At 36.1% G+C, this 25,908-nt stretch overlaps 1 protein-coding gene across 1 annotated transcript; it reads right to left on the bottom strand.

Moving 5' to 3' along the window:
- Positions 1 to 55: 55 nt before the first annotated feature.
- Positions 56 to 7,238, bottom strand: ric3a (RIC3 acetylcholine receptor chaperone a). Its single transcript, XM_082150525.1, has 6 exons — positions 7,064 to 7,238; positions 6,276 to 6,484; positions 5,421 to 5,499; positions 4,711 to 4,798; positions 3,426 to 3,571; positions 56 to 3,335 (listed from the first exon to the last, which is right to left on the bottom strand). Exons 1-6 carry the CDS (start codon positions 7,179 to 7,181, stop codon positions 2,518 to 2,520), a joined length of 1,458 nt encoding a protein of 485 aa, XP_082006651.1. The 5' UTR covers positions 7,182 to 7,238; the 3' UTR covers positions 56 to 2,517.
- Between the last annotated feature and the right edge of the window lie 18,670 nt (positions 7,239 to 25,908).

Raw genomic sequence — 25,908 nt, 5'->3', positions numbered from 1 at the left:
CTACATGAAAGGAAATATACGAAAAAGCATAATAGGGGCACTTTAAAACAGTTTATCTACAGTTTTTGAGTGGACATGAGATCCTAAAACAGCTGTAATGTCATTAGAAGCAACCAAAATGAATGGTTCACCAGTAGCTCGAGTGTGAAAGACCCACATAGTGGCAGAAGTGTGTAGTAAATGTGTATTTTTATGTGAGGGTCAATATCAGGGTAAGTACATTATCATCTCATACTGACCCACTACATCTGTAGGGGAATGTACTGAATGGAGCACTTTATTCAGAGATTAATGGTGGAAAGCTGTAAATATTGTGCCTTTGGATAAGACACTTGTGATGCTTGAAGTTGGTGAGATGATACACTGTTTTCTTCAGACAGTGTTGTTTATCATGCAGCTACTTATAAGCTTCTGTCGTTGTTATTGAGAACAACCTGTATATTTGCAGTATACTGGGCTGTACATTTCCAGATAGATCAGGTTTAGTTGCCTGCTTGTGGAGTAGATGATTTTCCAGAACAGAGAAACTACTTATTTGACACAATGAGACGAGTATGTTTACATGCACTTTAAAAGTTCGATTTCTGTCTGCCTAAAATGATGATTTGCCATGTAAACACTTTAGTCCAATTGAAATTACACTAGTAACTAGGATTTTTGCAAAGTCAGACTAACAGTCCTTGATAACGTGATTGTAGCTGGATTATAAGTGTGCATGTAAACATGCTTAGAGACAGTTTGTTCAAGTCGTCTATAAAATTTCCTGCTGCATGAAGATACAGTAGTTGTGAAATATGTGGCTGAACAAAGTGTCTGTGGAATTAACACAACTCAAATCATCATCCTTAATTGTACTATTAGCTTGTACACTTCTGTGTCTTTGCTAAACAATGATGATGAATGAAGAAGGGAAATAAGTGAAGTTGTATTATCAGTGTGGCAATTTAACTGACAAAATCCAGTTGTACCAACTGCCCTTAAAGCCAAATTATAAAGCATTGTTGAAGTCTTCAGATGGCCACACTGATTTACTAGCTCTGCTCCATTACGCATTAGCATGCCTTGTAGTTGATTTTTATCATGCCATTTTTCATTCCAGTTGAATGTCACAAGGTCTTGGAAATTGGATAAATCAAAAAATGTTGGTCATTGAGTAAAATATAATAACATTAATGTTGGATGAATGTTTTCAAGAAATTAAATAATCCTATAATTTTATTCTGTTGAGTGCCCTTTCAAGTTTGTTGTCTATCAAACAGGGGGAATAAAGCTTCTTAATTTCACAGTGCAGTGCATTTTAAGTTAAAAATCCTCTACTAATATTTAGAATGTTTGTATGTCTTATCAATCCAAAATAAAGGCAAGAAATGTGCTGCAAATGGCATACCTTTTTTGTTACTATTCTCTTTGGTCATAAATAATGTTGTGGCTTCAGACATCACATTTTGAAATATATATCATTCCCTCCAGAAAAGTATTTTTACTGTTACTTTTTTAGATAAGAATATAAAGTGTATATTCAATTCTTTGGCCAAATTGCAAAGAAATATGTGTAAGTTATTAAAGTTTGTTTTTTAACTGCCTCGTGATACCATTCCAGCACTTTCTATACTTTATGTAAATGCTCTAACAGTTTTGGGTTTGCTCTAAAGTCTAAATGGTTAAAAACACAGAAAATGTATGTGTTTTTCTGCTATTTTTTATATGTTTGAAAAAATCTCACCACTCTTGTGTTAAAGTGATAACGTATAACTGTTATGTCACACTGTTTTGTAAAATGTGTACATTGGTCAATATACAGTGTTTGTACTCAAGATATGAAAAAAATAATAAATCTGAACGTGAATTTTCGCATCTCAAATATTTAAGATTAAATCATTTTATTTGCTGTACTTCAATGCTCATGAAATAATGTCCATACAAGCATTTTGTTCAAACTTTTTATTGGCAAAGATTTTCTTTGGGAAAAAAAGGTCTTGAGTGTTTATTATAACATAACATACTCTGAAAAATGTTCTCTAGGTGTTCTTTGAAACATTTTATAGAAACTTTAAATGTTATTTTACTAGACAAGCCTAAATGATTACAGAGAAACTCAAAGTAATAGTTCACTTAAAAATAAAATAATTATGTCATCATTTACTCACCCTCAAGTTGTTCCAAACTTTTATGAATTTCTTTCTTCTGCTGAACACAAAAGAATATATTTTGAAGAATGTCGGTAACCAAACAGTTGATGGACCCCATTGACTTTAATAGTATATATTTTTTTCTTACTATGGAAGTCAATGGGATCCATCAACTGTCTGGTTACAGACATTCTTTAAAATATATTCCTGTGTTTAGCAGAAGAAAGAAAACAACTTGTTTGTCAAGTTGTTTGAAACAACTTGAGGGTGAGTAAATGACAGAATTTACATTTTTAAATGAACTATTCCTTTAAGCCTCCTTAAACAAAGTGAGAAAGATTCACAGTAAGGTATGTATATATAGAGGTGTTTTATTTTGACTGGCGGGTCACTTCTTCACCTTTTGTTTCTTGTGACGCATTCTAAGAGTCCCAGAAGCTTGATCTTTGGGAGACTCTGACCTATTGGAGATGACGGTTACTTCAGGTTGGTATGATTGTAGGAAGTCAAGGAGGTCTACCTCCTGTTCCTCGGGATCACATTCCACATCATCATTAAATCCCAGGCTCTCAGCTTCCATCAGTGGGTCCTCCTCCTTCTCTTCAGTCTCACCCTCCGTTTCTTCATTATGTTGATCTCCCTCCTCTTCATCACCATTTTCTTCCTCTTCACAGTCTTCCTCACTAGTTTCTTCCTCTTCATTCCCCTCCTCTTCTTCTCTTTCATGTTCTTCTTCCTCCTCTTTCTCATATTTGCAGCCAACAGCACCACCCTTTGGATAATGGAAAACGTGTCTGTGATCACTGAAAGTGATTTGTCGTCTTCTGCTTGGTTTCTGTTTCTCTTCTCCTTCACTTGGGCACTCTAGTCTGTCATCATCCTCATCGATTCCTTTAGGAAGGCAGGGCTGGTCCTCTCCAACATCTTCCTCATCTTCCTCCTCCTCCTCCTCGTCATCATCATCTTCCTCTTCATCTTCCTCATCATCTTTGTCGTCCTCTTCTTTTTCTCCTTCATTACTCTCCATGTTCACCTCCTCGTTACTACGTGCCTCATCAGCAAGCTCATCCTCCTCTTCTTTCTCCATTCTTTCAGCAAGCTCCTCAGCTGTGGGTATGGCTTGGTCTGGCTCTTCTAGTATAACACTAGGAAATCTGCGCCTGCGGGAGGTCATGTTAAACTCTGGGTAGGTCTCATCTGGATATCCTTGGGAAGCAGTGACTAAAATTAGATGCAAAATTCAAGGAACGATCAATTGAAACAGCAGCGGACCCAACATAAAACCTTGAGGTATACCTTCCCAGTCTGCAGTATAGGGCGCCTCCTCAGCCTCCTCCTCTGGCGTGGCTCCCTCTCGCAACTGTCTCTCCTTCATCATTTGAGTGATCTCCTTCAACTGTTTGAGCTTTCTCTCCTCACGCCTCCGTGTGCCCCGGCGTGACCTGAAATTAAAACAAGTCAGAGACTACATTAAAACAACTAATAAAAATCACAACCACCACTAAAACATACCCACATTTCAAATAATAATCATGAAGCAAAATTGTACTTTATTGGATCTAAAATGTGCAAGAAGTATGTTCTGTGAATATACAAATACAATTTGGTAGATGCTTTTAATAGGGCTGGGTATTGACACAAATTTCACAATTCGATTCGATTTCGAATCAGAAGCTTGCAATTCGTTTCGATTTCAATATTGATTATTTTGGATATCAGGTATAATACATGGCAAATTTTCTCAAGGAAAACAAATCTCTTAACTAATGCTGTAAACTATGGGAGTCAGTTGTAGTTCTACTATAATATTGAAGGTAAAAATGAACTGATTTGTATACAAACACATTACACTTTTATTTATTTTTATAATAATAAAGTTATATGAAATATAAACATTTAAATGGTGGCTGTCATAAAAACTTGCCAGATTTATTCAAACATGCATTAAATATTGAAGAACATTAAAAATGATAATGAATATGTAATATAGTGCATATATTTATAATTTTCATAATAAAATTCATCATTTTTCTAGCTGACTAATGAGTTTATGGTCACTGGATATGGTTTTTTGAGGTAAATGTGAAGTTACATGACATTGTTTACAAGGTGTTTTAATGACGTCTTTCCACGGTTGAAACACTGATTGAGCGATTCCATGTGACGTTACGGATTTCGATAAGTTGTACTCTATCTTTTAACACACTTCCAGATGCTCATTCTTGTTTATTTCACGCTGTAATTGGTATTATTAAAGTTAAATTAGAGTTATTATTAAATTATTAAACTGGTATAATGTGCATTTCCTGCTAGCGTTGCTAGCACCAAGCTCTACTGACTGAGCAACAATTTTTTTTTGTATAAAAACATTATATAATATTTTCATTTAATTTAAAAGATGGTATCAGCTACAGCTAAAACAGTAGCTGAAGGATAATCAGACGAATAAGGCTGTGAATTTGCTCTTTTCCTTTTCAAAGGATTCCATTTCAGAGTGTCATGCAAATCACGTCAGTGCACTGTCAGCTCTTTGATCAAAAAGATGATGGATTGTGGAAGGAGAGAAATATGCTCTGTATACCTGGCAGATGGGTGGACAACTTTAGATATTCTCTTTTCTCTGACTTTTTCACTCATTCTGGCCTGCAGCTGGACCAGCTGACAAGTAGCTGTCAGGGAGACAATTGAATGAGGTTTAGAATCATGTTAGATACAGAGATTCACTCAAATGTGGCCGCCACACTTCTGCAGTCTCATTGTGGCATGTGCCAAAAACTGAGATGCATGAGAATGAGAAATATTTTACACAAACTTTAAAAGCAAAATCTTTTTCTTTTTTTTTTAGACTCCACAGAATTAGTAAGAATACCGGTAGTTTGATCATTTTATACACATGCTGGTACAGGGAGTGAGTGCTGTGCTGATCGGTTACTCCCTCCACCCTTTGGCATCCATTTTATGAATAGAGCTAAACCTCTTACTACTGATCCAAAAGACATGCAGTTAATTGGTGTTAGGAGCTGCTAGGCTTATAAAACATTACTTCTGATTGCTAATCCGGGTCGAATAAAAGGGAGAGAACAAAGCTTAGACAGGATCTTAATCTACCTTATCTGGAGTTGCATGTCGTTAAGCTACTGATATGCTGAGAATGCATGTAATGAATAAACAGACATGTGGTTTAAAAAGGGTCACAACTTGACAATATATAGTGCTGCTATTAAGATGATCTAGCATCTTTGTTAGGTATATAAAGCTGTCCAACTAGAGTTGATGTATATGCAAACTCACGCATCTCTTCAAACGTGCATTCTGACTGCAGCATAGGGAATCTGCACTCTTGTTGATGAGGTTTGTCCTTAGAGGTCAGCTGTTGAAAGATCAAGGTAAATGACATTGATTTTGCTACTCATAACCACATTAAAAATAATGGCAAAAAAATGTATCATGGTTTCCACAAAAATATTAATCAGCACAACAGTTTTCAGCACTGATGATAAGAATGATTTCTGAAGGATCATGTTACACTGAAGACTGGGGTAATGGCTGCTGAAAATTCAGCGTGGCCATCACAGAAATAAATTACATGTTCAAATATATTACACGTGCAGTATTCGAGAGAGTTTTTTCCCCCGACTCTTCAGACTCGATGCTCACGCTGGTTGCCAGATTGAGGACAAGCAACAGGAATGAGCGCATGCGACAATGGTAGGCAACAAGCCTTACACTGTAAGTTGATGAGTTGATTTATCCATGTTTTTTTATATGCCTCTGGTCACAGAGCTTTTTAGATGGATGCCGAGGCTTTTTAGGTGTCATACAATCTGCGACCTCTGACCCAGTTAATTTGCCTGATTCCATGGCTGCAAAATGCTGTGTTTTCCACCAACTGGCAACCCGTGGTGTCAAAATACTATTGGATAAATTGGCAATGGGTGAGATCACACAGACCAAAACAAAAACAGACAGTCTGACACACATTTAAAATTTCTGATTACACTACCATTCAAAAGAGCAGAGTGGCACGTATGATAGTGTGTACTGTGTATATTAAAGCACCTGTTAGATCTTTATTCCAGGGGAACTATTATTACAGGATAGCTGCTGAACACAGCAGATGTCCAAATAGCTTCTGATAAGACTCACCTTGACGAACAGATAGATGATATAAAGGAAAATTCCAAAGCCATAGACAGGGATGACCTGGCCCAGCAGATTCGGCTTGCGAACACCCTTGACTCTGGCAATTGCCTCAGGATTGTAATGCTCGATGTAATGAGAGTCAGTGTCCCAGTGATCATGATCTTCAGGGAATGAATGTCTGTGTCGTGAGGGAGGAAAATGCCCTGGCCCAACTTCAAAGCAAAAATAAAATAAATATATATAATCATTTACAGAGACTGCACTCAAAAAGAGCAATTTCTAGTCAGTGAAACATAATTTAAAATTTTTACATGCCGTATAATAACTTATATATTTTTTCAGACATGGAAAGTCACACAAAAAAAACATGATTGTAGGAACCATGATTAATCAATGTCCTTCCAGTACAAACATTTATTATAACTTCAGTAAAAATAAATAAATAAACCGAAATTAAACAAATTGACAAAGATTCTGAAAGCTCCTTATTGGCTAACGCTTTTATGAATGATCTCATAAAGACATTAAATATTATAATATTTAATGATTGTCACTATGGTTACCGTGCTAAAGTGTCAGAGATGTCATAAGGAATAAATTAGGATAGATTTGTTGTGGAAATGACATTGGGAAAGTGATCCTCACATTATGAATCCACACACGGGGAGGAGGTTGAGGTTAACGGGACCTGAGCACAGAGATCACAGGGATGGTCAAATCAGCGCTGAAATTACTGAAAAAGTCAATGAGGGGTGTAGGATTATATTTATGTCTCATGATCATCATCTTACCATTCGACTGCACTGTTTCTTTCTTCACTCTGGGCAAAAATAATTTGGGTAGGAATAAAGACATGCAGAGGACGATGCAAGAGACGAAGGTGATCTTCTGACATGTTGAAACAGCCATATCGATACGCGAGAGGAAAAATATGATGTAGATCAAACGGTGACAAGCGTCAACATCACGACATCACTTTTACGAAATTTCCTGTTGATTCGCTGAAGCGGAAATGACTGAAAACATTAATCCGACATCCGGTTGAGATTAGACTGACGACTCATTAAATCAGCTCACTCAGAATCATCAATCGCATTCGTGACCAGTTATTAACCTGTTTTATTAGATGATTTAGTCTTTCGCTTTTTATTTTCTATTTTTTTTTCGCTGTCTTTACATGAATACTGGGGATCTGTCCGTAAAAATATTTCAAACTGAATTTCACAAATGTAATGTTGTTCGTGTTCTTCTTGTTGTTATTCACCTGTTTGTCCGGTAGATGGCAGTACTGTAATGATTTTAGCGCTCATGAGGACTCATCAAAAGCCTCCTACACATGAGGGAATTCATAGAACCTTTTGGTTGTGGACTATCTCCCTATGACATACATTCTAGTTTGTAATTCAATTAATAATAAAACAATTTATTTTATTTTGTATCAAATTAAAATGTATTTCCTAAAGTGTAACAGAAAACATTAAATGTCACCACATATTATTGTGCTAACAATGATCTACTGGTGCATTTCTGCCACATCATAATAACCATGATCTAATCTGATAATCAGACCATATCAGCATACAGTAATATCAACAGTTTTACTGACTTACCCCATATATATATATATATATATATATATACACACTGTATATGAAGAGTTCAGATGCAAAAGCCTCTAAGTGCCACTTGAAATTTTCTTCTAGAATGATCATTTTTATCAAGCTCGTATATTTAAGTTCAGTAATTTCACTTAAATGACAATTATTAGGTAATTTTCATTGCCTTTTAAGTGAAATTACTGAATTTAAATATACAAGCTTGATAAAAATGATAATTCTAGAAGAAAATTTCAGATGGCACTTAGAGGCTTTTGCATCTGAACTCTTCATATATACACTGTATAGATAGATAGATACATTTATATATATTTATCTAATTTAATTAGATGTATTAATATCTAATTCTATCCTAGTTCTTTTTCCCTGCTATTTATGTAGAACCAGTCATGAAAAGGCTACACAGTCATTTCCATTTTTATGTTAATCTGTTCTGTGTTTTTAAAATAATCCGTTCGTGGCGTTCTCTAAGACCTTTGAGCGCATAACATGCTACACCTTAATGTGAAAATACCTTGTTGCTAAGCTAAATAAATATTCATAATTCATTTACATTTTCAATAATTCCTAATTAAAGTTTTGAGTTTTACCACATGCAGCTTTAATGAGCTCGTGGAAAAAGCATTTCCAGTTTTCAAAGGAATAGAGGAAATTGGAAAAGTGAATTGGTCCTTAAGTTTGGCATGGGGATGTAATGTGAGTCTGTGTGTGAGTGTGTGTGTGCTGATATTTCCTGCAGAGCTCAAACTCTTCCTCGAGGCCAGCTCATCTTTTATCTGTTTACTGAGCTGCTCTGTTATCAACGTTTTAACAACCTAATTATTCTTCATTAGGCTCAATTTAAGTACCACAGATGCACTGCCACATAAGTTGCACTGTGTCTGACACCTCACACAAGGCCTGTGCATAGTTATTTTTTCAAAATAAATAAAATGATTTTGTCTGCTTTTCTATGAAAGTCTTAGTCCTCGTATTGTTTATGCTAACAGGAAAATATGCCATTGACTCTTATGAAATGCTTGTGCCCCTTCCTGTCGTGTGAGCAATAGATTCACATACATGGCAATCAACACACCTTCACCAAACAAAATTGCTTTCAGAAATAGCAATCGTTTTCTTTCTCTATATTCATGCAAGTGATTTGTTGTGCAATGTCACCTTACTCAGTGGTGGCGGACCAGGTTCGCATCGAACCCCTTTTCGATCTCTCTCTCTCTTTCTGGCTTTGTCTAAATCAGTCAATTTATTTCCAAATTGCAAGTTGAGTGCGGGAGCAAGGGCTTCTTTCACTGCTGGGGTGAAATATTAAATCAATGCACACTCCCATATGTCGAGTGGGCTTTAATTTTTTTATTTAATATTGATGGGAATGAAGCTGGCTTTGAGTGTCATGAAGGACATACTGTTGCAAATCCAGGGGCCTTTATATTCATGAAGGAGAGACAGTGATGGTGAGTGAATGTGCTGGATTAATGCGGACCTGAGGAAGCTTGGCGGTGTGGGCCAGGCCTTGAGACGCTGGCCAGTTGTCATCCTTCATTTATTATCATGAGGAGAGCAGGGCCGCAAATATGAGGCTTTGAATAATCTGGAGCGGTTCTGGAACTGATATATTGTCAGATGAATGCTCAAAAGAAGATTAAGAATCTGAGTTAAAATGCTTGCCAGACCTTCGACCGGTCTTCTTATTGTGGAATGGGGAAGCGTGTGAGTGTTTAAGAGTAAAACATAACTGGACAGTACTGCGAACGTGCTGATGATGTACAGTATTATGCGGTGAGTAGAGGAAGCAGATGGGGATTCTGATTAAGGCTGAAACGCAGTGTAAATAGTAATCTGATCTGTAGTGTCGTGCCTGTGGGAAAGCAGCTTGGGTTTCGGCCAGAGAGCACTGATGTCCTACCAGCACAAGACGTCACATTACTCGCTGCTGCACCCCTGACTCAGACAGAGGGTGAAGGGTCAAAGGTCAAAATGCATGAATGATTGTTAGCAAGCGTTTTGTACAGTATTTGAATAATGTTTTGTGAATTGTATCCTCCAATGATCATAACATATTTTTAAAGCACTCGAGTAAAGAAGAGATCAGTCCAGGTTCATTTATATTACTAGGTATGATGTTAATGGAAGGTGGAAATGTGTTCTCATGACAATATTGATTTTATTTAAAATTGTGTCATTTTATACATTAATCACAATATTTGTATTGTTTTGTGCTTAAATGTTGTTGTTTTTTATTTGGGGTTGTAAGTAAAAACATAAAAAAATATATAGTAAAAACAGCAATATTGTGAAATATTATTATAATTTAAAATAACTGTTAATAAATATATATTATATATAAGAATGATTTCTGAAGGGTCATGTGACACCAAAGACTGAGGTAATGATTTTAGCATGAAATTTATTCTTGTGATGGCAAAGCTGAATTCTCAGCATCATTACCTCAGTCTTTAGTGTCACATGACCCGTCAAAAATCATTTTTATGCAAGATTTGGTGCCCAAGAAACATTTTTATATGATTATCACAGATGAAAATGTTCAAAATGTTAATGTTCTGCTTAAGATTTGTGTGGAAATGTGATCCCCCCCCCCCCCAAACATTCTTTCATGAATAGAAATTTCAAAAGAACAACATTCCTTTGAAATATAAACATTTGTAAGATTATAAATGTATTTACAGTCACTTTTGATTAATTTAATGCTGAACAAAAATGTATTTCTTAAATAAAGAAAAAAGAAAAAAAGGTAGTGTAAATAGGAATAAAAATGGCATTGATCTAGCCACGGTCTCCCTTATATTGCCCCAGTGGAATTCAGATATTTGCGAGGCCTGCATACACTACAAACATTATTCAAGGAGGAAAAGAAATATACTAATTACCACAGCTAGTGCTGCATTTGCATTGAAATTGCTGTTTATGAAGCCAGTGTCAGTTTTCATTAAACTGCTTAGTGACAAACTACATACAGTCTATGGCACAAATGTCAGTGTATTAAAACAGTGGTGCAAATTCCTCCCAGCAAGGTAATTATGTGCCCGGCCTATCGTTTTAAAGGTAAGCCATAACCGATTGTGTTTTCACACAGGAAACAAGCAATTGATTGGCTTTGTTTGACACCTAGAGTTGTTTGCCAGTGCGCTGCATCTTTGTTGTGAACGCTGTATGTGGTGGAGACAGTGTGGGCAGGCGGAGAGGGCCACTGTGAGGGTGGAGAAGGTGCAGAGGTTCAGCTGATAGAAGCTTTGATCTCAAACAGCAGGGGGGAAATGACATTATTTAAGGTGCCTCACCAGCACGACACTGCAGCACAGCGAGAGATGCTCTGTGAAATTGCAGGTTCAGTTGCACATGGTTGAAATGCCGGACACACACACACTTGTGCATAAACACACAGACAAGCATATTAGCAGAAAAGCCAGCCACAGGCGAGTCGGCATCACAAGCGCACACATGCCTCACTGTGAGGAATGTAAATGCTTCAAATACATGTGGACCCTTCAAGTGTGACAGAGAGCGGTTTGTTTTTACATGGGCTCACTCAGAGTGGATGCCTGGTCATGAATTCAGAAGATTTGGAAAACTTGGAAAAAGTTTAGATTGGATATTTATTTAGTTTGCCACTGTAATGACAATCATAACATCAGCATAATATATTAATCTAGGCTACAGGTAACAATGACCAACCCCAGGTGCATGTATGAATCCAGGAACTTAAACAAACCAAATGATCTAGCATGGAATGGTATTTTTCATATCCATGATTCCCATTATAGGTCTAATGGATAAAATATCCATTTTAGGCAAGCTATTGATAGTTTTCCCTGTATGCTCTGGTCCCTGATCACATAATTTCTGATAGAAATATAACAGCACAAGCATCAGTAGCCTAAGTATTACTGATCGTTTTTTTCAAATATATTTGCTGGATCGTCCTGCTCTTAAATGGAGCAATGTTAAATAAAATGACAGAAATTAAATTGCTATAAAAACGCCAAAAGGTGATTAAACAAAAAACCACATCATGGAGCAAAAAGGACACTGACAATGTGCAGGCAGACAAGACAGAGCAGGTTACTTTGGATATTAAACAAAGTCTCCGTTTTCAAATTTGGTCAGTTTTAACTTTTATACCGAAATTCATTTCATTTCGCCTGTAAACACTTGCGTTACCAAGGCAACGACTGACGCTTTTGTATTACATTCCAGAGCTGCCTGGCCTGGATCGGCACAGAATGGAATGGAACGGTTACAAAATGAGAACCGTTCAGCCCGACGGTGGAAAGGCGGCTTTTGGATATTAAACAAAGTCTCCGTTTTCAAAATTGGTCATTTTATTACGAAATTCAAACAATACCGTTTGGTGCCAGTTTTCCCGTTGAATTGGGCTTCTTTTACACTGTTGTCAATGTCGCGATTTTTGTACCCTCGGAACGCAATGTGTAGCCTTACCCACCGGAAAGAGACTTTCACTGGGGGACACGACCCTCCCAGGACCTGTGTGGGCTAGTTTTGTATGTGCTAGTTTTGATTAGCTTCAATTGGACCGCTTTTGTTTTGCAGCAGAGAGCAGACCTGAGTGCCTCCATGACAGATCTCTAGTGCCTCAGTTCAAGCCACACGAGATGAATGGATCTTCATCTTCATCTTCATCTTCTAGTTACAGCACGAAATAAACACGAATGAACATCTGAAGGTATGTTATAAGAAACGGTAACGTTACAACTTACTGAAATTGATCATGGCTCATGTTCAGCTGAGGAAAGTCGTCAATAAAACAGCTTATGTCACAATGTTACATTTATTTACCTCAGTCAGGACCGTAGCATTTTAGAAAAATTTACTGTAGTAGGGAGCATTTAGCAAAAAAAAAAAAAAAATATTACAATCATTCTATTTTTACTTTTACCATTAAAAAGTCATTATTATAACATTATTATAAAAATGGCTTTATATGCAATTGTATACAAACGAGTTGTTCATTTTTGTTGTAAAGTACCAGACAGTGTTCCCATAGTTTAACTTTACAGCATTAGTTGAGACAGATTTGCTTTTTTAGTCTGCTCTTCTGACAAAGCTATCATATGGCTTCAGTCTTCGATGGTCAGTATGAATTGTCATTGTATGTTGACAATTTCACTTTTGGCTGAATGTTTGTGAGAGATCATTTCTGCTGTAAACACAACATCCCAAACAAATGATAGGAAAGTGAACAGTGTTTAGCCATAGGCGGAGTTTGACATTCGAGCCAGGGGGGGCAAAAAAAAAAAAAAAAAAAAAAAAAAATTCATTGTAGCAGCTGGGACCTATAGAAGCTTGTTTCCGCCACTGAATAATAAATAAATAATAATAATTGCGACCCCTATAAAGTTGCAAAATGGGAGATATAAAGTTAGAATTGCGTGATATAAAGTCGCAATTGGGAGATATAAAGTCAGAACTGCGTGATATAAAGTCGCAATTGCGTGTTATAAAGTCAGAATTGTGAGATATAAACTATTCTGAGGTAAAAAAAAAAAAAAAAAAAAAAATTCATCGACTTTTTATCTCACAATTGCGACATCTCGCAATTCTGACTTTATTTCTCAGAGATATAAAGTCAGAATTGTGTGAAATAAAGTCGCAATTGCGTGTTATAAAGTCAGAATTGCGTGATATAAAGTCGCAATTGCGAGAAAAAAAAATCAGAATTCTGACTTTATAACACGCAATTGCGACTTTATTTCACGCAATTCTGACTTTATATCTCTGAGAAATAAAGTCAGAATTGCGAGATGTCGCAATTGTGAGATAAAAAGTCGCAATTATCTTTTAAAATGTTTTATTTTGTGGCGGAAACAAGCTTCCATAGGGACCTGCATAGCCTATCAATTGGGGAACTCAGCACTAGCACATACTGTATGGACAAAACAAACATGCTAAATAAACACATATTTATTTTTAACCCAAGAAAAAACAGTACAACAATACAATCATATTTGTAAACAGGTAGAACTTCGCCACTTGACTTCGCATCGCATCTTCGTTCGGACACAATTGGGATCAATGAAATGTGGACCACTTTTGCACTGTTAAAATATTATCTTCAACCAAAACGAAAAGATTTTTAAGGTTTTTCTTTCCTTTTTTCAAAACACATTGTGGCAATGAGAGTGATTAAAAAACAAGTTATATTTCGCATTTTGTTGTACTTCATGAAACATTTAAAACATTTTGAGAGGGAAAAATGAACACAATACTCTCCACTTTTGAAACATATTGAACAGCATATTGAAAACAGTGTGTTGAGTTTCTCCAGCTTAAGCAGTTATTTGGCAGAGAAATAAAACTTACAGACCTAGACATTGTCCAGACTAGTGCAACAGTAATTTTCGTTTTTTGCGTCCTGCATATGCGTCGATAATGGTCTCAGGTGAGAGCATAGGGGTGAGAGCTTGGCCGTAATGTCGCTTTCGATGTGAAGTCACATGACCCAGAGCCCCGAATCTTTTTTTTTTTTTACTAAAGCAGTAGGCCGATATGAAATCAGATGTATTACCTACCACCATTTAGTTGTTTTGTGTTATTTAAAATATTTATAATATATCTTTTTTTTAAAACAATGCAATTTTTTTTTATTTATTTTTTTTATTTTTATTTTTTTAAATGCAATTACCCGTTTCACCAGGGGGGGCAATGCTCCCCCTGCCCCCCCGCAAACTCCGCGCCTGTGTTTAGCCTATTGCACAAGCTCCGTACTGAGGATGTCCTTCTTTTCTGACTGAGCAACTCAAGGCAGTTTTAATGTGCAATATAAATCAAATACAGAACGTAAGTCACTCTGTCTTGAACATATGGCTTTACATAAGATACTCACTTTATGGCTTCCTGCATGCATACTGTTTGATGTTTAATTAATAAATAGAACAGGACATGATTGCTTTGGCATTAAAAGTTTACAACGTACATAGAAAGTGAATTTCTGCATGAATCAGATGAGTGTGTGATACACATACTGAACAAGCAAATGTATTAAAACCATAAAAGTAAAAGAATCACATTTTGTTTTTGTTTAAAATAGAGGTCACAATTATCCCATAAATCTGAATAGAAATCTGAACAAAAATAAATAAATTAAAGAAAAAAATAAAAACAATGAAAAAAATGAAAAAAAGAGGCTAATTTATTCAATTTAATTAAATTGTCGCCACCTTCTGGTGGAATGATGTAGTGATACAACCTTTATTTTCAGTGTCAAGTTCTTTGAAAAGGTGATTCTCTCTATTTTGTTCGCTACCCTATATCAGTGTTTATATCCAAACTATAAACTTTTATCCCAGTACTTCTCTGATAATTTGAATTGTTGTAATAGAGAAATAATGATACTGTGTGGTTGAAAATACTGTTTGTGAAGCTGTTTCATACATTAAAACTGCTCAGCGGCAGCACCAATACAGATTTGAATGTTCGCTGTGATCGTACTTGTCAAAAGTTTAATAGACATAGCCGAATCATTGTCATTTAGGAATAAGATCATGTGGGTGGTTGAATCGAGATCAAGATCTTTTTAACGATTAATCGTGCAGCACTAGTGTATGGTGTGGTTCAGTTGTCTCAGGAGAGCTGATTTGCTTCAGTACCTGATGGATCTCAGTCATCCGAGCCCTTATTTTGAAAGTGACAGAACAGAAAATCATCGGTGTGTACCTTGTGTACGGCAGGCAACCTTTAATGGCCTTAACCAGCTTTAATAGGTGATAATGATTAGTGCTTCACAAAAAAGAGGGAACGAAATAACGGATAAAAAAGAGAGAGAGAAAGAAGGAGAGAGTGCTTCTTCATGCAATTATTAACAAGTTAACTTTGTAGTGGAGACACTTTATCCCCGAGGACAAACAACCCAAATGTTTGCAAAATATAATTAAGCCGAGGCATCTTTAAATGTCATTGCAGCCTGTGCCATGTTTCAAATTGTTCTGCATCAACAGAATTTAACGAGATGGCGAAGGAATCCATTCCCTGCAAGCATGTGATAAGCCACACATACAGTGGAGCACTTTCATTGATTGCCAAAATAAAGCATTTTGTATGCAAATGGGGGAATGGAGTGGGTAAGCTGATTCAGCCTCATGGACACCAAATAATGGCCTTTACAATTAATACTCTCGCATGCTATCCATTGAAACTTTCATCTCCCGTTTAATGGCTCTGAAACGTTTACACATGCCCCCCCCCCCCCCCCCCCCCCCCCAAAAAAAGAAGAAAAGAAAAAATTGTGTGTTGTTCCAATGGATTAATATGAAAGCCAACAAATAAATAAAGTCCAAACACCCTGTGCCTCCATATGAGCCCCCCTCCGATTCTTGGCCCGTTCCTGCTTTTTTTTTTTTGTGTGTGTTTCAGGCACATTTTGGATTAACTGATAATCTTTGAACATGAAGGAAGGTCTGGGATCCCCCAGGGGCATGTGCTGGGGAGAGTGAGCTTGACAGGGGGATTGGAGCTGATGTGGCATTGTTTGAATGTAATGTGCTTGTTTTTGTACTTGTAAACACGCTTCTCTTTGTTTTAGTAATGCCACCCCCTTCCTGTGTAGATTTTTCTGCTGGAGCAGCACAGGTTTGTACACACGGAGGCGTGATGGGCTAACAGTGATATTTTATATCAAGACCTGATCAGATTGCCTGAGAGGAAAGCCTAAAGGCTAGCAGACAATGGAAGTCGAAGTAGAGCATCAGGCAATCTTCTGTCCTCCATTAAATGAGAGGCTACTGATGATATCATTAATAACATATAGTGTCATGCTACTAACATGTTCTGTTTCATGTGATACCACGGTACTTTCATTTTTAGAAGCATTGTACTACCTGATAAAAATACCATGATACTTGAATATGGTGATTATTCAATATAAAATTTGGGGCCTTTTGTAAAATTTAGCAGTGGCCCTCTCAAGGGCTTTTCATTCATAATTAAAAATCACCAGTTTGTTGATTGGTTATGGGTCAATGACGTGACGCCTACATTTTCTGTCCGATTGCATTTTTTCAGGCAAAAATGGGTTTAAATGCCTAAAAAGATACTGTATATTTGTAGTACCTCTCCCATGTATGTACTCACTTTAACTTTTCATGTGGTGCGACCGTCCGACCATAACTTCTGTTTTGAAAACATCTTTGAAATTACTCTGAATTTATTCAAATTTATGTTCTGCACTATTTGGCATGATTTCCAAAATGTTTTGTAATCCTTTAAAAAAATTCAAAGCATTTGTATTTATATTTCCATCATAATATACAAACAAACTTTGTCCGATGATGTCCATTTTATGAAATATCATGTGGTGCGACCATTAAGGAACTACCATTTTGGGACTTATATGTTGAAAACTATTCAAACACAGGAAGTTACATTATAAACCAATTTACCAAGGACCCATGGAAGCAGCAATCAGGTTTGTAATTCTCTCAAATTGGAAAAAAAATAAACCTTTGTAATGGTTGGTATGTAGTTGCCAAATTTGGATGTCATGTGGTATGACCTCAAATTTTTTTTATATTAAAGTTATTTCTACAAATATATATTTTTATTATAAATTTCATAGTGACCTTTTTTGGCAAGCTAGCTTGTTTTGTTTAGGTGGCCAATTCTGTGCATGTAAATTATGACTGAATTTGAAAATATCATGTGGTGTGACCAAATGTCATGTGGTGCGACCACTGCAGACTGTTTTCAATGATAGATATATGTCCTAGATTGGCAGTTTTATGCTTTTATATTCAATTGACGGTTTATATAAAAAAAGTACTTTACTCTAGTATCATTTGGAATAGATTTTTATGCAATTTGGGATATTTTTTTATATATTTCAGACAGTTTATGTTTACTCTTTGTACAATATGAGAAAAATGAAAAAAAAAATTAGAGCATGTAATTTCAGTTTAGTAATACTGCATTTATTTGTAGTGTATTTATTATTGCCTATTTATTTATTTAAAACTATTTTAATCTATTTTACCAGATGCCACTGCCAAGCGAAAAAATTCTGACCCTGCAGCAAGAGCAGAGTACCTTGATAGGAGAAGAGTGAAATATTATTACAGTTTAAAATATCTGTTTTCTATGTGAATATATAGTAAACTGTAATTTATTCCTGTGATCAAAGCTGAATTTTCAGCATCATTACTCCTGTCTTCAGTGTCACATGATCCTTCAGAAATCATTCCAATATGTAACCCTAGACCACAAAACCACTCAATGGGTCAATGTCATATGGGTCAATTTTTTGAAATTGACATTTATACATCATATGAAAGCTGAATAAATAAGATTTCTATTGATGTATGATTTGTTCAGATAGAACAATATTTGGCCGATACAACTGAAAATCTGGAATCTGAGGGTGCTACAAAATCGAAACATTGAGAAAATCCCCTTTAAAGTTGTTCATTTATGTTTGCGATATTGCTATATTCACTCACAAAAATAAATGTTTATAAATTTATGGTAGGACATTTACAAAATATAAAACATCTTTATTTAATATCCTAATGATTTTTGGAATAAAAGAAAAATCGATAATTTTGACCCATACAATGTATTGTTGGCTATTGCCACAAATACCCTGTGCGACTTGTGACTGGATTTGTGATCCAGAGTCACTAATGATTTGCTGCTCAAGAAACATTTCTGATTATTATCAATGTTCATATTTTGTGGAAACTGTGATACATTTTATATGTCAGGATTATCTGATGAATAGAAAGTTCAAAAGAACAGCATTTATTTGAAATAGAATATTTCGTAACATTATAGCCTGCGCCTGAATGTATAAAAGTATTAATTACTTAAAACTATTTGACTATAAACTATTGACCCCAAATGTTAACTGTATACAATACTTTTATGAAATAATTTATATCTATAGCATTATTATTTGTTAGAAAGAAATTCTAAGTCAAGTTAAATTAAATGGTGCACTTGTGTTTGTGATGTGATTTTTATTAAAAAAAAGTTTATTAAATGTTTATGTTCAGGAAAATTCTGTGAAATTTGTATAAAATCTGGTTTAAATCTATTTTTTGGTATACAATGTATTGTTCATTGATCTCTTTAAATAGATTTTTAACTATATAAGGTCTTCGTGTCATTTGGAGCGACCACTTATCATGTGGTGCGACCAATAAAAGCAATCACTGTATTAAATTTAAAATAAAATATCTTAGTCTGAATAAGTCTGTTAACTAGATTTAAATAATAAAATAAGTCTGTTAACTAGATTTAAGAAGGCAACTCGGAAATTATAGAACAAAAAATGAGATCATTATTTACAAAAACTCAAAAGAAATGCAAATACTTGGTTTCTAAACACTTTAATTACCAAGAACTTGTAAAAAAAATGTTAAGCATGTTAAGGAAATTAATTAATTTTAAGATAAATCATGGTCGCACCACATGACATTTTTTAAGGCTACGGACAATTCATCTAGATGAAAAAACACTAAAATCACTTAAATTTAATTTTTAAAATGAATTTAGGTGTACACAACATCCTTAATGTTTGAACAATTGCAACAGGTATTTTTTTTTTTGGGTATTTGGCCTGTTGAAAATCCTTATACGTCATTGACCCTTATATTAAAGTGCTATCTTTCAGATGAGTTGAGTGTGTATGAAGAGATAACAGATAAGTGATTGTGAGAGCCCAGTTTATATAATGTAACAAAGTTCAAGTTCAAGGAAGAAGGAGATGGAACCGGTGAACAGTAAATGTAAACTTTAATAATAAAATAAACAACAAAACAAAAGTAAAGCGGCAGTCCCTCACAGATGACTGCCGCATAAACTAAAACAAAACAACAACATAAAGTCCAGGCCTGGTCCCCTCTACTCCTTCACTGTCGTCACTCCTCCTTTTATCCTTCTGGAGCTCCTCTGTGGGACTCGAGACCGTTGTGGTGCGCAGGCGACACTCATTAACAATCGCGCCACCGTTCTCGCTCTGTTCTCATGGCTCTCGGCCCTGCCTTGCTTGACACATATATTATAGAAAACATTAAGGACTTGTCATTTTTGTTGTAACTTGTGTGTTACTATTTGTACTTTTGTTTTCCCACACAGATGGAGATTTGTGTGATATCCAAAGCTTTTAGATCCAGTAGGTTTGAGCTCTGTGCATGACCTGTAAGCTTAAAATTTTAAAAAGCATTTAAGGTGTTGTCGGGTTAATTAAGATTTGATGCATGAACTTTGTGCTTTGATTGGATATAATACGTGTGTATAATACCAGTGTAATGGAAGTTGCCATATTTGATATTTATTTTATTATTGCTGGAGTTATTATTCACAGCTATTGCAAGAAAAGAAAATAGAAATGGGGCTTGACTATGTTGAATTGTCCTAAGACTGTCCTACCCAAATGACCAGTCACACCTTTTAGTAAACATGGATGTCAAATTGTCAATCTCTGACTGTGAACACACTTCCATTCAAAGGTTTATGCTTACCAAGGCTGCATTTATTTGATCAAAATAGCCTACAGTAAAAACAGTAATATTGTGAAATATTATTACAATTTAAAATAACTGTTTTCTATTTAAATATATTTTAAAATGTAATTTAATGCTGTGATGAAAAAGTTTACTTTTCTGCAGCATTACTTCAGTCTTCACTGTACACATATACACATTCACATGTAATTTTGTGTAAATTGAGGAATAAATTAAGATTGTTTGACGAATAGAAAGTCTGAAAGGACAGCATTAATTTTAAATAGAAATCATTGTAACTTTCTGTTACTTACTGACCACAAAAGTTTTAACTGGAATGATATATTTTTTTTACTTAAATTAACTTCAAAAATATTGATTTAGATGTTCCCACATGAAGCACATTTTTAGGTTAACATTTTTACAGTGAAGGTAGCCACTGAAAACTTGCTAGCATCTGCCTGACCTTTAGAAACAGAGATTTTAATCCATCTTTTGATCCTATATATTTACCTTATTTCACAAACTGTGATTCTCCAGACTACCAGTCTCTCTATACTTTGTTTTAAAATGAAGAGATGATTGACATGCACAATCGATGTAACATAGGCTAGCCCTTATTCTGATGTGTTCTTCTGCCATAAAAATCACCTGTACCCTCTAGTTATAGTCATTCCCAAAGTAATAACACTAGATCCCCATGTATCCCTTTTCTGCCATTCGTTCTGTCTGATATCACCTTTTCATTTTTGACGTCTCTGTCCTTCAACTCCTTCAGCATCTGCAAGTCGTGTGAAAGTCATGGGCGGCTGTAAAAGTGTTGACAGCAGTGTTTGAGGGCTCAGGACCACCACACCAGCAGGAGAAGGAGAGGTCTGTATATGTTAGTGTGTGTTTGAGAGGAGTGCTGGTGATGGAGATGACCTCTGATAGGCTGAAGTGTGCTGTGAGGAGAATGGGATCTCCACACTGCTGCCCAGGCTGGAATTTGTGCTTGGGAAGTGTTTAACTTTCTCAAATCCCAATTGCACTCAGCAGGAGGGGGTCTCCTTTTTTGCCTACAGCTCTGCTCTCTAGGTTGCTCCCGTGTCTGGATCCTAAATGTGTGTGTATGTTAGGGGTTGGAGCACTAGAGGATTGATTGGATAATGGCTCTGCTGTCAGAGAGGTGAAAGTGAGCTAGGACATGAAGAGAAACTGAAAACACAGCTTTAATGATCCTTAAGCTCAAGGAAACTCAAAGGTGCTCGGGTAATGACGGAAGGATTGGCTCTGTTTTATTCAACAGTTATATACAGTACTGTGTTACAGTACAGAAATGTCCTATTTTACAAGTTGCCTATACAACTTCGCTTGGCAATTAATGTGCTCGGAACTCACAAAAACAATATTTCCCACTACAGTTTAAGGCTGAAAATATACAGTACTGTGCAAAAGTCTTAGGCATGTTATAATGTGTGTTGATGTGAAACATGGTGGCAAACATGTCTGTTTAATGGTAGGCTAATGAATGTTTTGCAAAGTTACTTACTTTCATTTCCTATGTGATAGTTAAATTATATTAGGTAGCTCTATACAAATGATAAGTGATCACTTTTCACAGTTTGCTTTATGCAAATATGCAAAAAAATAAGTGATAGAAATCTATGTCATAATTTTCAGACATAGATCCTAGATTAAATGTTACAGGATATAATTTTGTTTAAGATGCTTCCATCTGAATCTGGTAAATGTCATGATAACAAGTGCCTAATTTAGAGGTGCACTTCAAGGCAGTATTTAAGTTACTTTGTATGATACAGTTGAAGTTTTGGGAAACAAAGTCATAATTGCAAGTGAGATATTAGAATGTGAGAAGTCGAAATTGCATATTATATGTGGAATTTCTGAATTTCATACTTAACTAATTTGAACAATTAAATAATCCATATAAATAATCCATAATACATCAGGTTTATTGGCAAAATTTACAGACTTTCAGCTGTTTGCAATGAACAAATCAAACAAAAGTAATTGAAATAGCTCAACACAACAAATGTTTCAAGTGGTTTCCCCAAATTTAACTGAAAATGCAACTTTTAATGACTTCTGCCATTTCAAAATTATTCAACCCCCTACATATAATTCCTCACAACAGCACATCTGCAAAAAAGGTGTTGTCTAAAGCAGTGGTTCCCAATCCTGGTCCTGGGGACCCACAGCTCTGCACAGTTTGTATGTCTCCTTTATCTGACACACCCAGTTCAGTTCAGAGCTCTTTCCTAACGAGATGATGATCTGAATCAGGTGTGTTAAATGAGGGAGACATGCAAACTGTGCAGAGCTGTGGGTCCCCAGGACCAGGATTGGGAACCACTGGTCTAAAGCACACCTGATGCAACTAATCAAGGGCTTCATTAGTTGCACCAGGTGTGCTTGAGCTAGAACACATGAAATAGGCTATCTGAACTGGCTAGGTTTGTTGAGTGTCACGTTTGACTACATGTTAGAAGTCAAAAGAATGGTCCAAAAAGTTAAGAGAAGATTTCATCGCCCTTCACAAACAAGGAACAGGATACAAAAATATAGCGAAGGCACTAAATGTTCCTAGAGACACAGTTGGAAGCATAGTTCGCAAGTTCAGAGTTAAAGGAAACAGTGGTTACACTACTTGGACGGGCAGAAAAAGGCAGCTATCAATTGCTGTAACCAGATTTCTGAGAAGGCAGGTTCAGAAAAACCCTAGTGACTGCAAAAGACCTGCAGCAAGACTTGGTGGCCACAGGCACTGAGGTTTCAGCTGCATAGAACTCCAAGACTACACCACTACTGACCCAAAAGTACAAGAAAATGTGGCTCCAATTTGCTCAAAATCATATAATTAAGCCACATAAGTGTTGGGATTCTGTTCTGTGGAGTGATGAAACAAAACTAGAACTTTTCAGCCTTATGGATCAGCGGTATGTCTGGAGGAAGAAGAATTAAGAATATTCTGAAAAGAACACTGTCTACAGTTGCGCATTGTGGTGCTCGGTAATGCTCTGCGGCTGCTTTGCATCCTCTGGCACTGGGAACCTGCAGTGTGTGAAAGGCAAGATGGATTTATTGAAGTATCAGGAAATCCTAGGAGAAGGAAGCTGAAGCATGATCCCAAGCATTCCTCAAATTCCACCTTTGTTTCAGAAGAAGTCCTGGAATATTCTACAGTGGCCATTACAGTCACTTGTCTTGAACCCCATAGAAAATCTTTGGTGGGATTTGAAGAAGGCGGTTGCAGCACGCAAACCCAAGAATATTACTGAACTGGAGGCCATTGCTCTTGAGGAAAGGGCTAAGATTCCTCAGAAACGCTGGCAGAAGCTGGTGTCTGGTTATACATCTCATTTGCAGCAGGTCATAACAGCAAAAGGGTTTTCTACCAAGTACCGAAGATGCTCACCATGAAAGGGTTGAATCATTTTCATTAGAAGTAAAATTTTCAGTTTAAAGCAGCACTCAGTAGCTTCGGGATTTCTTCGCTGTATTCTCGCTTTTTGCTCGCAGGTTTCTCTCTAGAGCTCCCCCCACAGCTTCGGAATAGATATTTGACAACACTGTTGTAAAAACTCGTTGGTGATTCTCATACACCAGAGGCTATAGATTAACGACATCAAAGCAGACGGGACATTCTTTAAAACGTCTTCTTCATTCGGGTTCGGACAGCGTGAGGGAGCGCAATAATGACAGCATTTTAGCAGATTTCTTTTGGCCGTAAAGCAATTGTTTACATCGCGAGACCTGATATCACGCGAGACTTTCTGACGCAGCGACCGGCGGCCCGCCGGCTCAAAGTAGCAAGTGCGTATTTTCCGCTCACGGGCACCAGGGGGGTGCGAAACGACCACCATTCAACCCGAAATAAGTAAAATAACCATTCCAATGACTCCGAAGCTGTTCAGTTAATGTAAAAAAAGTTACTTAGTTCACCTTTAATTTGGGGAAACCACTTGAAACATTTGTTGTATTGAGCTATTTCAATTACTTTTGTTTGATTTGTTCAATGCAAACAGCTGAAAGTCTGTAAATTTTGCCAATAAACCTGATTTGCAATGGGGGTTGAATCATTTCGATTGCAACTGTATATATTTTTCAGAATATTACTTTGGTTTGTGAAAGACTTTTCCAATTTTAAATCCACTGGGCCGAGTAAATGTTTTTTTCCCAATGCTAACACTAGATCGAACACATTGTGTGTGAGCGATATCTCTCCATCATATCTGAGTTATGAAGCAATGGCAGGCCACTTCAATCTTCCTCAGAGAAGCTTCGGCATTACTGGTCACTGCCATGCCCACTGACTCCCTGTTGTTGTTTTTGTATTTCATTTCACTAAGCTGCCTGAGCAAAAGGGTGAGCGAAAATCTCCACTAAGTCCTTCACCTTCTGCGCAACCCTCATAGATATTCTCCACAGAGATAAAGCAAAGTAAAATTGAAATTTTACAAGCGACTAAAAAGATAATACAGTTTGAAATAATCTTACTGTGCATGCTGAACGGTGTCAATAAACAAGCATGCTTAGAACAAAATGCTCCCGCTTTTATCTCGGTGAAAAATCCATAAAGTCTTTACTTCAAGCTGAGACAGAGGTAAAGTGGTTGTTGCTTTTATGTTTCACCTTGTTTTTCTCAAAAGTGAGACCCCATTTGGGATTTGAGAGGCATGCCTTCTTATGGTTGACATTTATCTTGCACATGTGAGGGATGGAGGAAAGAGAAAGTTAATAGAGAGTAAGCGCCATGCTAATCTTACAGAGCAGACAGTTTATTCACTCGGCAGGACAACTATAATCTCGTGGCAGGAATGGATGCGCATTTATGTATTTGGCTTATAATTAAGAGCGTTAAATGCTTTTAAAAAAATTAAATAGTTCAACTTAAAAAAGACAAAGCAAAAAAAGTAAAAGATTTTTTTTTATAGTTCTTATATTATTTATATTTCGAGTTTAATTTGATTCAAGTCAGTTTTACTTTTAATAATGTTCCTAATGACTTGTAAGGGTACATTATTTTTTTTGCATGAATTTATTGTGTTATTCATCTGTTGAAAATCATTGTTATTCCATTCTGATCACCACTCCCGACCCTCATTTCATTTCAAACATTTTAATTAAAAAGGTAAACAAATAGGAAACTTTTCCATTTAAAACAGCCAAATTAAATTGGAAACGAGTATAGAAATACATCCAGCAGACAATGTGTTTGTTTATGTGTGCATGTTAGTCACTCACAATTGTGTCAAATGTCACATTTTATGCAATCTTAGTGGGACCAATAGAAGTATGTTGGAAAGTCTAAAGACCATCCTTGTCTGATCAGCCAATTTTAGTACCTTTGTAATGAGCTTTTTGTCTCTTTTCTTTTAAATTTATCTTTCATTTATTTTTATTTCAGTCTTAGTTTTTGACTTTGGAAAGTGATCATGTGATCCGGTTGATGATGTTTATTAATGTCAGCTGTGTGAATTGTGTTGTGAGACTGTATGGCTGAATTTGAAATGGTATACTGCCATTATACTACTCTTACTATTTCTG

The sequence above is a fragment of the Leuciscus leuciscus genome (assembly GCF_965113295.1).
Source record: "Leuciscus leuciscus genome assembly, chromosome: 2".
NCBI lineage: Eukaryota > Metazoa > Chordata > Actinopteri > Cypriniformes > Leuciscidae > Leuciscus > Leuciscus leuciscus.
Note: the sequence above shows the minus strand (reverse complement) of the source record. Positions and strands in the feature narration are given on the sequence as shown.